This window comes from Leopardus geoffroyi, chromosome B3 (assembly GCF_018350155.1).
Source record: "Leopardus geoffroyi isolate Oge1 chromosome B3, O.geoffroyi_Oge1_pat1.0, whole genome shotgun sequence".
NCBI classification, from domain to species: domain Eukaryota; kingdom Metazoa; phylum Chordata; class Mammalia; order Carnivora; family Felidae; genus Leopardus; species Leopardus geoffroyi.
In genome coordinates, this window is record NC_059337.1 from 4,627,947 (window position 1) to 4,643,749 (window position 15,803).

Sequence of the window (15,803 nt, forward strand, 5' to 3'; positions counted from 1 at the left end):
CCTTACTTACTTACTATTTCTCTTTATAAAACTTTATAAAACCTTAAGCGCAGGGGCACCTGGCTGGCTCCTTCAGCAGAGCGTGCAGCTCTTCATCTCAGGGTCGCGAGTTCAAGCCCTACATTGGGTGTGGAGACCACTTAAAATAAAATAAATTTAATTTAATTTAAAAAAAAGTCAGTGCATGTTTTGGGTTGGGTTTCTGTTGTCATTTGTTTCTTAATGCCTTTATAGAGGTACGACTGGCATGTAATAAATAGATGTTGAAAGTGAACAATTTGGTAAGTCTTGATGTGTGTACGTACGTACCTTGAGACCGTCACCACAGTTAAGACACCCAAAACGTTCTTCGTGCCCCTCTGTAATTCCTGGCCCCCCTCCTCGTCCCCAGGCAACAACTGATCTGTTCTCTGTCACTAGATTAGTTGGCATTTTCTAGGATTTTATATAAATGGGATCATAGAGCACATATCCTTTTTTTATCTGACTGCTCTCACTTGACATAACTATTTTGAGATTCATCCATATTTTTTCATCTATCAGGAACTGGTCTCTTTTTATTGCTGTGCAGTATTCCATTGTGTGGATGGACCATGCTTGGCTTATCTGTTCGCCTGCTGATGGGCATTTCGGTGGTTTCCAGCCTTTGGCTATGACAGACAAAGCTGCTAAGAACATTCAAATAGTTACGTGCAGGTCTTTGTACAGATTTACGCTTTCATTTTCCTTGGGTCAATACTACTTAGGTGATGCTTTGGTAAGTGGAATGGGTGAATCATATGGTAAGTCTAAGTCTTTAGGAGACTGCCAAACTATTTCCCAAAATTATTGCACAATTTTACACACCCCCGAGCAGGATGTTGGAGTTCCGTTTCCCTTATATCTTTGCCAACACTTCGTAACGTCTATCTTCCGAATTCTATTCATTTCCAACAGACATAGAGCAGTACCTCTTTGTGATTTTAATTTGCAATTCTCTAATAACTAATGATCTACAACAACATCTAATGATGTTGAGCATCTTTCCATATGCTTATTCACCACTTATGTATCTTCTTGAAAGAATTGTCTGCTCACATCTTGAGCCCATTCTTAAATTGGGTTGTTTTTCTTATTATCGAGCTTTGAGAGTGCTTAATATATACTGGATACAAGTCCTTGGTCAGATGTGTGATTTGTAAAACTTTTCTCGGAGTCGTGCCTTGTCTTTTTTCTTCTCTTAAGCATGTCTTTTGTAGAGGCGTTCTTAATTCTGATGAAATTCACTTTGTCAAATTTTTTTTTTTCAGCGTGTATTTATTTTTGGACAGAGAGAGACAGAGCATGAACAGGGGAGGGGCAGAGAGAGAGGGAGACACAGAATCAGAAACAGGCTCCAGGCTCTGAGCCTCGAACTCACGGACCGCGAGATCGTGACCTGGCTGAAGTCGGACGCTTAACCGACTGCGCCACCCAGGCGCCCCTACTTTGTCAAAATTTTTAATAGATTGTGATTTTTGGTTTTGTTTCTAAGAAATTTACTCAACTCAAGGGTCACAAAGATTTTCTCCTACATCTCCTTATATTCGTTTTATAGTTTTAGGCTTTCAATTTAGGTTTATGATTTCCCGTTGTCAGTTAATTTCCCATGTACTGTGAGGCGTGGATTATTATGTCATTATTTTGTTTTTCCTCTTCTTCCTTCTGCCTATGAATATACCACGGTTTTAGCATAATTTGTCAGTATGATTATGTCTCCTTTGAATTGCTTTAGCACCCTTGTCATGAGTCAATTGGCCATATACATGTGGATCTATTTCTGGACTGTCTATTCTATTCCTATTTGGTCTCTCTTGTCTGTTTTGATTCAGATACCATATTGTCTTGATTACTGTAGCTTTACAGTAAGTCTTAAAGACACATAGTAGAAATTCATCAAACTTATTCGTCTTTTTTACAGTTGGTTTGGCTATTCTAGGTTCTTTGCATTTCTATATGAATTTTTAAATCACCTTACCAATTTCTACCCCAAAAGCCCATGATAATTTTGATTGGGATATTAATAAGAATTTATAGATTAATTTGAGAAGAACTGATATGCTGACAATACTGAGTCTTTTGATCCATGAACCTGGTATATTATCCCATTCTTTAAGTTTTCTTTGATTTCTCTCAGCAGTGTTTTGTAGGTTTCAATGTACAAGTCTGCACGTCTTTTTCAGATTTTTCCTTAAGTAATTTACGTTTCATGCTATTCTAAACGGCATTTATAATTTAATTCATTATTGTTTATTGTTGGCGCCTCAAAATACGATTTTTTTTGTATGTTGATCTTGTATCCTGCAACCTTGTTAAACTGACCTGTTAGTTCTATTAGCTTTTTTTGCTAGATTCCATAGGATTTTCTGTGTAGACGATGTTGTCTGTGAACAAAGACAGATTTACTTCTTCTTTTTCAATCTGTATGTCTTTCATTTCTTTTTCTTACCTTATCACACAAGCTAGAACCTCTAGTACAATGTTGAATAAAAGTGCCGAGAAAGGACATTCTTATATTCCTGATGTCGGTGGAAAATCATTCCGTCTTTCCCAGTTAAGTATGATGCCAGCTATAGATTTTTGTTATTTTGTTAATCCTACTTTGCTCAGAATTCGTATCAGGAATGGACGCTGAATTATGTCAAATGCTTTCTCTGAATCTATTGGCATGATAATATGTTTATTTTCTTTTTAATCTATTAATGTGACCTATGATAATTTTTTAGTGTTAAACCAACTTTGGATTCCTGGGATAAACCCCATTCATTCATGTATTATTCCTTTTATATTTTGTCACACTTGGTTTTACAAAATTTTGTGAATAATTTTTTACCTCCTTATTAATGAGGGATACTGGCCTGTACATTTACTGCGATTACTGGTTTGGGAGGAGGGTTTCATCTACCATCTTGCTATTTATTTTCTATTTGTGCCATCTGTTCTTTGTCCCCTTTTCCAATTTTTCTACCTCCTTGCAGATTGACTATTTTAAAATGAGTCTCTTTTACCTCTCTCACTCTCTTTTTTAACTTGTTAGCTATAACTCCTTGTCATGTTATTTTAGTGGTTGCTTTAGCATTATAGGATATCTTTAACTTATCACAATCTACCTAAGTCATAGTACACTACTTCACGTGCAGTATAAAAACTGCCCAGCAATAGAATTTCACTTCTTCCCTCCTAGCCCTTGTGCTATTGGTGTTTACTTCTACGTATCATATAAACTCCACAATACATTATTCTTATTCTTGGTTTATAAGTTGACTACCTTCGAAAGAGATTTAAATAATAATAGCCATTATTTTTACCTACGTAGTTGCCATTTCAATGCTCTTCACTCTTTTGCGTCAATCTAGATTTCCCTCTGATATCATTTTCCTTCTTTTTGAAGAATTTCCTTTAGCATTTCCTGTAGTGCAGGTCTACTTTTTTAGGTCTGAAAACTTCTCTCAGCTTTTACATATATAAAAAAAGTCCTATTTCTCCTTTTTTGAATGATGTTTCACTGGTAAATAATTCTAGATTGACACACATTTGTCGTTTGACTGTTCCATTGCTCTTGCATTTGTATTGCTTTCGAGAAGGAATCTGCTGCCATCCACATCTTTGCACATATTTCTGCTCTAGCTGTTTTTAGAATTTCTTCTTTTATCACCAGTTTTAAGCAATTTGAGAAAAATTTTTTAATGTTTATTTACTTTTGAGAGAGAGAGAGAAAAAGAGACAGAGCATGAGCAGGGAAGGGGCAGAGAGAGAGAGAGAGACAGACAGAATCTGAAGCAGACTCCAGGCTCTGAGCTGTCAGCACAGAGCCTGACACGGGGCTCGATCTCACGGACCGCAAGATCATGACCTGAGCCGAAGTCGGACGTTAAGCAATTTGATTATGATTTCTTATTTCTTGAACTGAAGATTTGTGGAGCTTCTTGGATCTAAGGGTTTATAATGTTGATCAGATTGGAAATTTTTTGGACATGATTTCTCCGAGTATTTTTTTTCTTCCCTCTTTCCTCTGGAGACTTCAATTACATGTTTCCACTTAATGTTGTGCCATGGTTTACTGACATTGTGTTTGACTCTTTCAAGTTTTGTTTTTAAGATTTGTTAGGGAAAGCCTGAGCAGAGTTTATTCTATGGTTAATTCTTCTGTACTACTGTCCCAAGATCTTTAGTATTGTAAACAATGCCCCGTGAAATTCTGAAGTTTCCACTCTGACTGTTGAAAATAAACACTATTTCTGGCCCTGTGTGGTTTCCAGGAATTCTTCCTCTAATCCTTGTGGATGGGTCTTTCCCAGGCCTTGGATAGTTTTCTCATATGCATTCACTGACCGAAACTCAAAGAAATTCTCAGGGAAGACCCTCTGTAGATTTCTGGAGCTTTCTCTCTGTGCCATTGTCTTCAGAGGTATTCTGCATTACCAACTCTGACCACCTTCGCTTCCCTGGATTCCCAGCTCTGTATCCTCAACCCAGAACATATGCTGGCCCACCTTCATTCCCTTTCCCTGCACTGTGGCCTGGAAACTCTCTCTGTGCAGTAAGGTGTGGGCTTACTCATAGGGCTCATCTCCTCTGCTCCCTGTTTCTCCAGGATCACTGTCTTCTGGTGCCTGATGTTGAGTTTCTTAAGAGCTATTGTTTCATGTATACCTGTCCCAGTTTTTCAGTTGTTTCAAGTGGAAGGATAAACATGGTCTCTGTTATTCCATCTTGACTGGAAGCCAATATCAAATACATGTATTTTTTAAGTTGAAACAAAATTCATATATCACCCAATTTGCCCATTTAAAGTACACAGTTTAATGGCCCTCAGTATATTCACAGAGTTGTATGACCATTATAACCATCAACTTTAGAATATTTTCATCATCCCAGAGAATAACCTAGCACCTCTAGCCATCACCCCCCAATCTTTCCATCCATCCCCCCAACCTCAGTCAAGGTTTAGATTTGTCACTTTGGACATTTCATGTAAATGGAATCCTATGATACGTTGTCCTTTGTGACTGGTTTCTTTCACTTAGTATAATATTTTCAAGCTTCATCATTATTGTAGTATGTAGCTTTCCTTTCTGTGCCAAATAATATTCCATTATATGGATATACATATTTGACTTACCCACTTATCTGTTGATGGACATTTGGGTTGTTTCCACCTTTTGGCTATTATAAACAATGTTACGGGCTGCCTGGGTGGCTCAGTCGGTTGGGCATCCAACTCCAGATTTTGGCTCAGGTCATGATCCCAGGGTCATGGGATTGAGCCCCAACGTCAGGCTCCATGCCTAAGATTCTCTCTCCCCACCTCCCCCCTCTCCCCTGCTTGCACTCTCTCTTCCTCTCGGCTCCAAAATAAAATAAAAATAAAAAGAGAGAAATAAATAATGTTGCCATGAACATTTGTGTACAAGTTTTTGTACCGACATATGTTTTCATTTCTCTTAGGCATATACCTAGGAGTGGAATTGCTGTGGATGCCAACTCCAGTTCCCACATGATAACTGAATGTATAGTATTTTGAGGAACTAATTAATTTCTAATGCAGCAACAGTATTTCGCATTTCTATCAGCAGTGGATGAGGGTTCCAAGGCTTCAACATCTGGACCATCGCTTGTTATTACCTGTCTTTTTTGTTACCATCCCAGTAAATGTGAAGTGATATCTCATTGCGGTTTTTATTTGCATTTTTATGACGGCTAATGATGTGGAGCATGTTTTCATGTATTTACTGGCTATTTGTATATCTTTGGAGAAATCTCCATTCAAGTCTTTTTCCCAGCCTTCAATTGGGTTATTTGCCTTTTTATCGTTGGGTTGTAATTCTAGATACACATCCCTGATCAGATACATAATTTGCAAATATTTTCCTCTGTAGTGTGGGTTGTCTCTTTACTTCCTTGATGGTGTCCTTTGAATCCAAGTTTTTACTTTTCATGAAGTCTAATTAATCTAATTATTGATCAATAAGAATGTGTATTTTAAAATATTTATTTATTTACTTACTTATTTATTTTTAAGTAATCTCTATACCCAACATGGGGCTCGAACTCACAACCCCAAGTAGCATGCCCTACTGACTGAGCCAGCCAGGTACCCCTAAAGGAAATTTTATATCAATACTTCAAAAGGAAAACCAGTATCAATGATTTGTCACAAATAGATGATTGTAAAAATAAATCCTTTTATAAATCTATTTATAAATTTAATTATTAAAAAGGATAAACTTTTTATTTTATTTCTTTAAGATTTATTTATTTTTGACAGAGAGACTATAACACGGGAAGGGGCAGAGGATCTGAAGCGGGCTCTGTGCTGACAGCAGAGAGCCCAATGAAGGGCTCAAACTCACAAAGCGTGAGATCATGACCTGAGCCGAACTTGGACACTCAACCAACTGAGCCACCCAGGTACCCCAATGATACATTTTAAAAATTGTTGGGGCGCCTGGGTGGCGCAGTCGGTTAAGCGTCTGACTTCAGCCAGGTCACGATCTCGCGGTCCGTGGGTTCGAGCCCCGCGTCGGGCTCTGGGCTGATGGCTCGGAGCCTGGAGCCTGTTTCCGATTCTGTGTCTCCCTCTCTCTCTGCCCCTCCCCCGTTCATGCTCTGTCTCTCTCTGTCTCAAAAATAATAAATAAACGTTAAAAAAAAAATTAAAAAAAAAAATTGTACTCACGTTTTATTTAATTTATTCATCTTTAAATTTTATTTAATTTATTTAAAGTGATACTATTATAAAGAATAATGATTATTTATTACTATACATTTATTTATAAATAAAATGAAAAAATGTGTTCATCCATAAGCTGGCTCAAATCATTAGTCTGTGGTACCTCCATAGCTTAGTCACTGGAGATCTTTGAATACCAGTTACTTTATCAACAAAACGGAGTCCTGATATAGATTGGGGGGTCTTCAGATTTTTTTTAAGCCATAGAGACATTTTTTCCAGCTCCCCCCGCCCCAAACCTTAGTTTATAAAACAGGTAAAATAGAGTTTCCTGGTTGAAATGGGCATTTGGGGAGGTAGGTCTGATATTTCCATCTCCAATTTCTCCCTCCTGCCCTACGGCACCTCCAAGGTCTCCAGAACCCTAAGGAACCCAGTCTGAAAATGAGGAGATCCCAAACTGTCCAGGAACATGGCTGGCTACAGGAGAACCCTCTGGGGGCTACCTAAATTCACTGCCACCCGGCCCCCAATCCTGCCTGCTGAGTCTGACCCCAGGCATGGCCCCAGCAGCTGTCTCACACATGCCCCAAAGGATCTGATAGAGGCCCTGCCTCTCTGGATGGGCTGGAATCCCTGAATTTTGGAAACCGTCGAGTCCTGTTCTCAGCTCCTGATCTCAGTCACCTGTCATAACTGGACAGAGAACCAGGCGGAAATGGCAAATCATCACAGAGAGGGCTGCGGCCGTTGAAGCCACCCAGCCACACCTGCCCGGGGCCCCACGGGTGGAATGTCCGCCATTGCCCAGGAACTGTCTGCGGGAGATCAGGACTGAGGCCCTGTTCACCCAGGCCTGGTGCCGAGCCAGAGCTGACTCAGAGGTGTCAGCCGGCGGCCATGAGCTCACTCACCTCTCAAACCAGACGTTCAGGCGGCAATGCCCCAGAGGCTTGAAACACCTCAGCAGTTTGGGCCCCAGCAGCCTCTTCAGCAGGCTGTGGGCCAGGAAGGCGAGGACCACACCGGTGAGGACGAACAGTGCCAGGGCCCTCTGGAAATCCAGGAGGCCGGCGACCAGCAGGAAGGCAGCGAACGCTGGGTGGGAGTGAAACAGACAGAGGTCACTGACGATGACGAGGGCCTGCCGCCGTGCCCTCCAGCTCCACCTTGCGCCACCCAGGGCACAGAGGGCAGGGGAGTCGCCCCACCTCTCTGAGTTAGGTTAGGGTTGGGGTTAGGGTGGGCACGAGACAACGTGCGTCTCTGAGCACCTGCAGAGGGTCTGCTGCGTCCCAGACTACACTCCGCTCCATGGCGGGCAGAGATGGGCACATCAGTCACTCCAGGAAGGAGTTGGCTCGTGTGTCCAGCATCCTGCTCTGAAAATACAGGCCATTTTCTTCCTAGACTCGCCTTTGCCCTGCCTGCTCCTCGCCTCTTGTGCAGTTAAGCCAGTGTGTGCTCTGCCTCAAGAAAGGGACGTGATCGTGGGGAGCAGAGGGGGCAAGTCTCTCCCCGGCTCATGAATTTCAGAAGCCAGGGCCCTTGAAGAATGGAAAGGACTTAGAGATTTTCCACCGGGTAAAACATGCGAGCTGCAACCTCATGCCTAAGTGTAGGTCCTACGCTGCCCACCCTGCCGCCAGACTGGTTAGAAGACGCTGGCTGGAAGACAGACGTTTCGGGGACGGACTAGCTGGAGGACGCTGGTGGACCCAGGGGGAAGGGATCCGGCCTGGGGACAGAGGAGCCCTGCCCCAGGGGAGGCCGCAAGATTCCAAAGAGGGGGCACCCGGGCAGTGTGTGGGCAGGCAGATCATGGAAAGCTTCTGAGGTTCTGCACCCCAAGGCAGGTGCCAAGGCCGCGGGAGTCATCTCTGAGTAGCCCGGAAGCAGAGAGGGGAGAGGAGTCCAGGAGAGGCCCCCGATGGAGACTGAAGACGGGGACGTCTCCATGGCCACCTGCAAGGACGGAGAACCTGGGAGCAGTTGCAGGAGTGGGCAGGTCCGTCCACACCTGAGGACAGACAAGCCCCACTGGGGCCTCCTGGGGAAAAGGCGGAAGGGCTATTTCACACTGACGGAAGGTAGGTTCATATTGCTCGGTTGGGATGTTGAAATTGGAGTAGATTTCTGAGAAATGAAGCTACCTTGCTCTCACACAGACGATCGTGGCCTGGGCCTCCGACCTGCACGGGTGTCACTGAGAGGCACGCAGGTGTGGCCCTGCAGGGGCGCCAGGGACGCGTGCATAGGGCCGCGGGAGGCCGAGGCAGGGGCCAGGGGCATGCACTCGGCCCTTCCTGGGCCTCCCAGGGCTACTGCTCATAACCACCGACAGCTGGGTCTGCGCTGATCCCATTTAGAGACGGGGCACCTGAGGATTCACACTGGGAGGAAACTGGGCTAAAATTCCTACCCAGGTCTGTGTGTCTTGGGGTCTGTGACTCAGGGGACTGGCACACTGTGCAGGACAGGAGGCGGTGTAGATGAGTCCCCCAGACAGGGCATGGAGAAACGTGTCTTAGGAGTTGTTTGTATTCTTCTAGGATCTGTTCACCCCTCTGGTGACAGGACTTGTCTGTTCCTTTTGGGCACGTCCCCACTCTAAGCCCATGTTTTCCAGTGGAGTCTGGGCTACATTAGCAGTGGGAGACCAGAACGGGCACGGGACCCCCGCCAGGCCAGGCACCTCTGGTGACTTGGCCGGAAATGTGGGCAAGAGGCACACCGTTCTTCCGAGACTGGGAACACCAAGGCCCTCCGTGGCGGCCAGCGGCCAGGGCTGTCTGGGCACCTATGGAGAAAGCCCACCTAACATGGGGACACCATAGCTGTGGCCCAGGCCCAGAGCGCTGAGAACGTGGGCTTCCTTTCTCTACCGTACCTACTCTCGGAAGGCGCGTGAAGGGCCCCACCGAAGACATGATACAATAATATTATCAAAGAGCTGGAGGAAATCAAAACCATGCAAACACGGAGGAAATGGAGAGCGGCCACTGTAAAGGATAATTGACCGACTGACAGCCACCACAAAGGCAGAGACAGGATGAGATAAGTGATTTTCATCATCTCCTAGGAGGAGTTCAATCATTTCTACAAACGAAACCAATGTGGGTCTGAGTGAGTGTGGAAGCGAGGGGAACGGAGAAGGCCCAGGCTCAGATCCAGCCAGAGGAAGACTTCATTGTCTCAGACATCTCTAGAAGGAAGCTGCAGGGATCATGAGCCAGCCCATCTCAGCCTACAGCCCTGCTTTCGCTTTCGAACACGAAGACCAGGGCCATTGCCGTCATGGCTCTCGGTGTCCTCTCCCGCCTGGCCCCCTGGAGGGGGGGGGGGGCTTCTGCATCCACAGCTACACCCCCCTCCATGTCCCACCTGCAGGAGGACCTGCGGTGACCCTCCTTCCCTGGGCTTAGGGGTCCCCCCCTGCACCTGCCATCTGTCCCCATGTCCTTCCCCTCCTCTCTCTACCACCTCCCCACCCCACTCACAAACACAGTCCGAGTGTCTCCTGTCACAAACACACCCCTTCCTCGACACTGTCACACCCTCCTTGTTAATATTCCCACCTGTCCTCATAAAAAATCCTTCCAAAGAGCTGTCTACACTTGCTGTCTACACTGCCTCTCCTCCTATCCATTCCAATCCAGCTTTTCACCCGTGCCCTAAGTTACTAGTGACTTCCCTGGCTCTAAATCCCCCGGGATGCCGCTCAGTCCCTGTTCCGCTGCTCCCCTTACCACAGAGATGCTGCTGTTCACCTCTCCCTCCTCCTTGAACTGGTGCTCCCTGGTCTCCGCCCCTCCCCCCCCCCCCATCTCCATGCCCCCTCGGGCTCTCTCTGCCCCTTCCTCTGCCAGCTCCCTTAGTGTGGCTGGTCCCAGGATGCTGTCACTGACCTACTTCTCACTTCATTCTCCAGGCGTCCCTGGAGAGGCCCCTGCCCTTCTCGATGGCCTGGCAGACGTACCTCCAGCATCCCGTCCCAGACAACTGGCCATCCCTCTCCCCTCCAAGCCTTCCTCCTCCCGCGCTCCCTAGCCATGGAGGCACCACCATGCACCCCGTTGCCTGAACAGAGCCCCGAGGCACCCCAGATTCCAGGGTGTCCTTTGTCCTGCACACTCGGTCGGCTCCCGAGTTTGGTTGGTGATGCTTCCCGAGGGTCACTCCAAGCCGCCCCTGTCCGTCCCCTACCCTTCGTCTTCTCACACACGTACTGCCACCCTGCCTGCCTCTTCCAGGCTTCCACAGTGCGAATCTGGCCTCGAGGCTTGCCTGTTAATTCCTTCAATGGCTCTCTCTGGCTTTGAGGGCAAAATTCAAGTCCCTGAGCTGCCTGCCCACACCATGCCGGGTTTCACCTTTGCTCCCATGGTTCCTACCTAGAAGTGCCTTCTCACTCCGTCCTGTCCTTCCGATCCAGCTGGCTACCTCCTGCTCGACCTGTGAGGCCCGAATGTCACCTCCTCCTGGAAGTCCTCCCTGATCACTTCCATCCCTCCTTGGTGTTCCCAGATGGCTCACTGCCTTACGTGAAAATATCGTTCCCCTCTCCCTTACTGATCAGAGACTGCTTTGGGAAGAAGATCTGGTCTGACTTTATTCTGATGTCCCAGCTTCCTCCATGGAGCTGGCTCTGAGATGATTGTTGGATTACTGGATAAGTGAATGCCCTGGGACATGGATGGCCGGGGCTGAGGTGGCTGAAACCCGGGTGGTGGTAGCTGGGGTGGGAACGGCGGTCTCCCAGGGGGGCTGGGCCCCAGGCTCACCAGTACAGAGCAGGCCCGTGCAGATCCATCGAAACAGCTGTGTGTGCTCCCGGCAGAAGCGTCTGGCCCTCAGAGAAGGCTGCAGGCTCCTCCTGGGGAGAGCGCCAGTGGGGTCCGCGAGTCAACTCCCACCATCAACAGTTCCAGGTAGAAGCTACTCGGGTCCCACCCCCCCCCCCCCCCACCCAGGGCACTGGCCTCGGCATCACAGGACTAGGGCAACCCCAGCCCAGAACATACTAAGGGTTGGCTCAGGCCACCCCGCCTTCCAGCATCACCACTGCCCTTGAGTCCATTCTGCCCTTGGGCTTGGGAAGGACTTAACTGAGATGATGAATAAGAACCCAACCAAATGCAGAAATGCACGAACCATGATGGCTGCCTCCCTCCCCTGTCCCCGTGTCCCCCCTGTCTGTGGGGCCGGGTGGAGAGCTCCTAGCTCTGCCTTGTTCCCCGGGGACCCGGAGACTTACCCTCCGAGTCAGCAGCAACCCCTGCAAGAGAGCGTGTACACAGCCCACCCCCTGCCCGGCGGTCACCACCTGCCCCCCACCTTCCCGCTTGTGCCAATGCCATTCTTGCCTGGTCTTTTGGTCGCTTGTCTATCCCTGGAGAAAAGGCTGGCACTTGGCCTCTGGGGACCCACAGGCCACACTTGTAGGAGCTTCTGTTTCAAGGAATGCCTCTCCCCCTCTCTGGCCCCAACACCTGCCCCCCTAAGGGAGGCTCTTCCCCAATCTCCCATCCAGAGAGACAGATGGACTCCCTCCCCTCCACCACCCCTCCTCTCCTTGCCGTCCTCGGCTCAGGATCTGGCCAGCGGGGACCCCCAGTGAGCCTGGGCATCAGCTCTGGGTCACCAGCCTCCCCGTGGGAAACAAGGGGACTGGACCGCTCTAGGGGTTTTCAAACTAAGCCTCGGGGACCCCTGAGGTGCCCCAGGGACTGACTGGGGTAGAAGGCAGATGGGGAGGTGGAGAGGGGGGGTCAGGCTGGTTCAGGACCCCCTCCATCCAGCTTTAGTCAGAACAGACCCCCTGTACACATTGGGGCTCCTGACGCGGTTGCCTTCTGGCTGCTTCAGAGCAGGCTGGCCGCCCCTGGCCCGGCTCACCCCGAGGCAGAGGCCAGCACAGCTCCCTTGTCGGCTAACACGTTTGTTCCTTTCTTCGACCGAGGTTCCGGGAGCCCCTTCTCTGTTGTCAGGGGCCCAGCTTCCCTGTCCCTGCTCCCCACGGTGGCCTCCTCCCCGGGCCAACGCACATCCCTCCTGGAGAGCACCTACCGTCCTGACAGGGGCTCCGGGTTGGCCTCGGTCCAGATGTCCCCACCCTCCGCACGGCTTGAGTCGTTGCCAGGGGTCCGGCCTTCCTCCTAGAGCGACCAGAGAGTGACCAGAGGGTGCCTGCGGCCCCAAGTGAGAGAAGAGGGAGACCCTGGCTGCCGCCAGTGTGCCCACGGGCACCTCGGGAGTGGGCTGGGGTGGGAGGGCGGGGCTTCTGCCCAGGATATAATTAGAGGGCGACTTAGTTAAGTTCCGCAAACCACACACCGAGCACCCACAGGGTGCTGGACTCAGTGCTGGATACGCCCTGCCCTCGGGGTCCTCCTGGCCTGCATGGGGAAGGGACGCCGGAGCCTCAGCTGTGGCTGGTTGGAGAAGGCCCAGGCGGGACCACCTCGTCGCATTTGCCCTCCGTTGGTCTATGCAGTCGTGTTTGGGCGGGCAGGGGGTTATTCTTGCAGATCACAGAGTGAAAGGCGCACCCTGGGGCTGTGCAGTGTGGTGAAGGGGCAGGGGCTTTGTCGGGGGAGGCTGGGAGGGAAAAGGGGGTCACAGGAGGCTCCAGAGTTCTGGGTGGAGGGCCTCTCCTCGAGCCGTTCCAGAGCAAGGACAAGAACGCCAGCCCCGTGAAGGCTGAGACCTCACCAGAGATCCACCCCTCCCCTCCTCCAGTCATGTGGTTCCTCCTTCTTATTTTCTAAGTCGCAGCTCAAACGTCACTTCCGGGTTGAGCCTTTTTTCCCTGACCCTTCAGACTAGTGCGGGCTATCCCGGCACATCACAGGTGCACAGCAAACGGTTGCTGAGCCAAATAAAGGGGCCGCTCTGTGTCGAGGAGGCCAACACGTTCAGGGGGGGTCCCTAATTTTTCAAGCAAAGAGGTAGAGGGGGTGAAGGAAGGAGGCGAACAAAGGGCCCTCCCACCAGGAGGCCAAAACGAGGATGGGGAAGGGGACAGACCAGACTTTCCAAGAGCTCGGCCCCCATGTTCTCCAGACCATTGGCCACAGGTGTGAGAGAGATGAACTCTCTTCCTTTCGGGCTGTTGCCCTCCATGTGCCGGACCTCGCGGCTGAAAGACAAAATCAGGGCCCACAGCTGAAAGCAGAAGGCGCACGGGACCCAGGAGAGGCCCCTGGAGAAGGGGGGAGGATGGGAGAGGGCCGGAAGCGGGGAGCCTGGCACAGCTTTTCTCATCCCGGAGCTCAACCCTCCTTGAACTTGGCTGCCTCAGAGCAAGGCGCCCCTTCCTGCACTCACCAATGCACGGCCTGGTAAATCTGGGAGGCCCAGGCAGGCACAGGGCAAATTCTGTCCGCCTCGCAGGGAAGGCAAGGAAGGAACTACGTACCACACATGTAGATGCCTGGTCCCGGAGTTTTCCTGAAAAGAGGCCCTAGCTTTTGTCACTCCTACAGCAAATGAAAGCCAGTGCCGTTGAGTGATATTTTCATGGCATTATACTTTCCCACCTCCAAAAGATGGGAAACTAATCTCCTGAGGACTCTTCTAGTCCCTGGATCCACCTGGACCTAAAACCAGTCCTGCCACCGGAGTTTTCAATTCTAAGAGCCAATATAGTCCTTTTTTTTGTCTTTCTTTTGCTGAAGTCCATAGGCCTAAGTCCTCTGAATAAGAACCCCATCCCTCCCCACTCCTGTTTCCTGTTTCTTCCCCCGTGGAGCGCCCTAGGGGGGTGCTTTCCAAACCCCGGCCTGATTAAGCTCACCCGTTCAGAGGCACATACACGCGTGTGCACACACGAGCGAGGAGACAGGTGGAAACACACACACACAGGGGAGGAGGCCGGGAACGCCCACTACCTGTGCACACACACCCACAGACACGCGGCCGCACGGAGAGAGGCAGGACCCCCTTCCTACTCACATATTTGTGGTCAACAAGTCGCTCTCGAGGGTGGGCAGAAGCACGTATTTCCACAGGCACAAGATGAATTCGACCCGCTTGCACTTTGACCAGTCTTCTCCTTTCAGTGCAAATTCCTGGGCAGAGTCCAAGTTGGGGTAGGTTGCGCCTCCCACCCAGCTGTGTCCGGCACCCTTGCCAGAGGGCCACGGCCGGGACAGGGACCCCAGCCCCTCTCAGGGAAGAAGGCTCCTGCCTTCTAACTTAATCGGCCTTCCTTGTCCAAGATGCCCTTCTCTCTACTCTCCCCTGCTCCTAGATGAGCCCACCCCTTCCAGGAAGCCTGCCTTTAGTATTCTCACCCCCTCCCCGTCCCCTCCTGTGCCCTCCCTTCCCACCTGCCATCAAGGTTACCCAGTCTCTAGGATCCTGCACGTTAGCTTTCGATTTGCATCTTACCGGTCTTCTTCCCTCACGGAATCAGGAGTTATTACAGCAACGTCTCTTCCCGAGTTCGAAGGTTAAGGAAACTGGGACAGCTGTCACACGTGGCCAAGGTGTTTCACGCCGGAGCCTCAGTAGTCAGGACAACAGAGCAAAACCGCAGTTTGTCCCTTTGTTGCTTCTTCTTCTTCTTTTTAACATAGAAGTAGTTTACCTTTTATTTTTTTTCTTTTGTCAAGTTTTTATTTAAATTCCAGTCAGTTTCCTCTTGTTTTTAACCCACACCTGAGCATCGGTGTGCAGAGTCAAGGGACAAAACACTTTCGTGTTTCAGTCCTCCAACTAAACATTAAACTACTCTGACAGGGTGGACAACAGCTCTTTAATAATTAATATGGGGCGCCTGGGTGGCGCAGTCGGTGAAGCGTCCGACTTCAGCCAGGTCACGATCTCGCGGTCCGTGAGTTCGAGCCCCGCGTCGGGCTCTGGGCGGATGGCTCAGAGCCTGGAGCCTGTTTCCGATTCTGTGTCTCCCTCTCTCTCTGCCCCTCCCCCGTTCATGCTCTGTCTCTCTCTGTCCCAAAAATAAATAAACGTTGAAAAAAAAAATAATTAATAATGTGCACTCAGGACAGGACCCCGTATGATGCATAAACATTTCCTGGTAACACAGGCTGTGGGGTTACCTACCTACGCTGGTTGTTCTGGAAGTTTGGAGAGGATGATGGATAGA

At 49.3% G+C, this 15,803-nt stretch overlaps 1 protein-coding gene across 4 annotated transcripts in view; it reads right to left on the minus strand.

The window, feature by feature from the left end:
- Nucleotides 1-15,403, minus strand: part of SLC28A1 (solute carrier family 28 member 1) — a 50,519-nt gene extending 35,116 nt beyond the window's left edge. For 3 of the 4 annotated variants that reach the window (XM_045448648.1, XM_045448649.1, XM_045448646.1), the window contains exons 1-6: nucleotides 15,086-15,403; nucleotides 14,648-14,763; nucleotides 13,721-13,832; nucleotides 12,761-12,849; nucleotides 11,476-11,567; nucleotides 7,606-7,789 (exon numbers count right to left, since the gene is read on the minus strand). In XM_045448648.1, the coding sequence (XP_045304604.1) occupies nucleotides 7,606-7,789; nucleotides 11,476-11,567; nucleotides 12,761-12,849; nucleotides 13,721-13,816 (461 nt within the window). In that variant the 5' untranslated portion in view covers nucleotides 13,817-13,832; nucleotides 14,648-14,763; nucleotides 15,086-15,403. Of the gene's footprint in view, nucleotides 1-7,605; nucleotides 7,790-11,475; nucleotides 11,568-12,760; nucleotides 12,850-13,720; nucleotides 13,833-14,647; nucleotides 14,764-15,040 lie in introns of all 4 variants that reach the window. The other variant, XM_045448647.1, reaches the window with a different exon arrangement.
- Nucleotides 15,404-15,803: the final 400 nt, after the last annotated feature.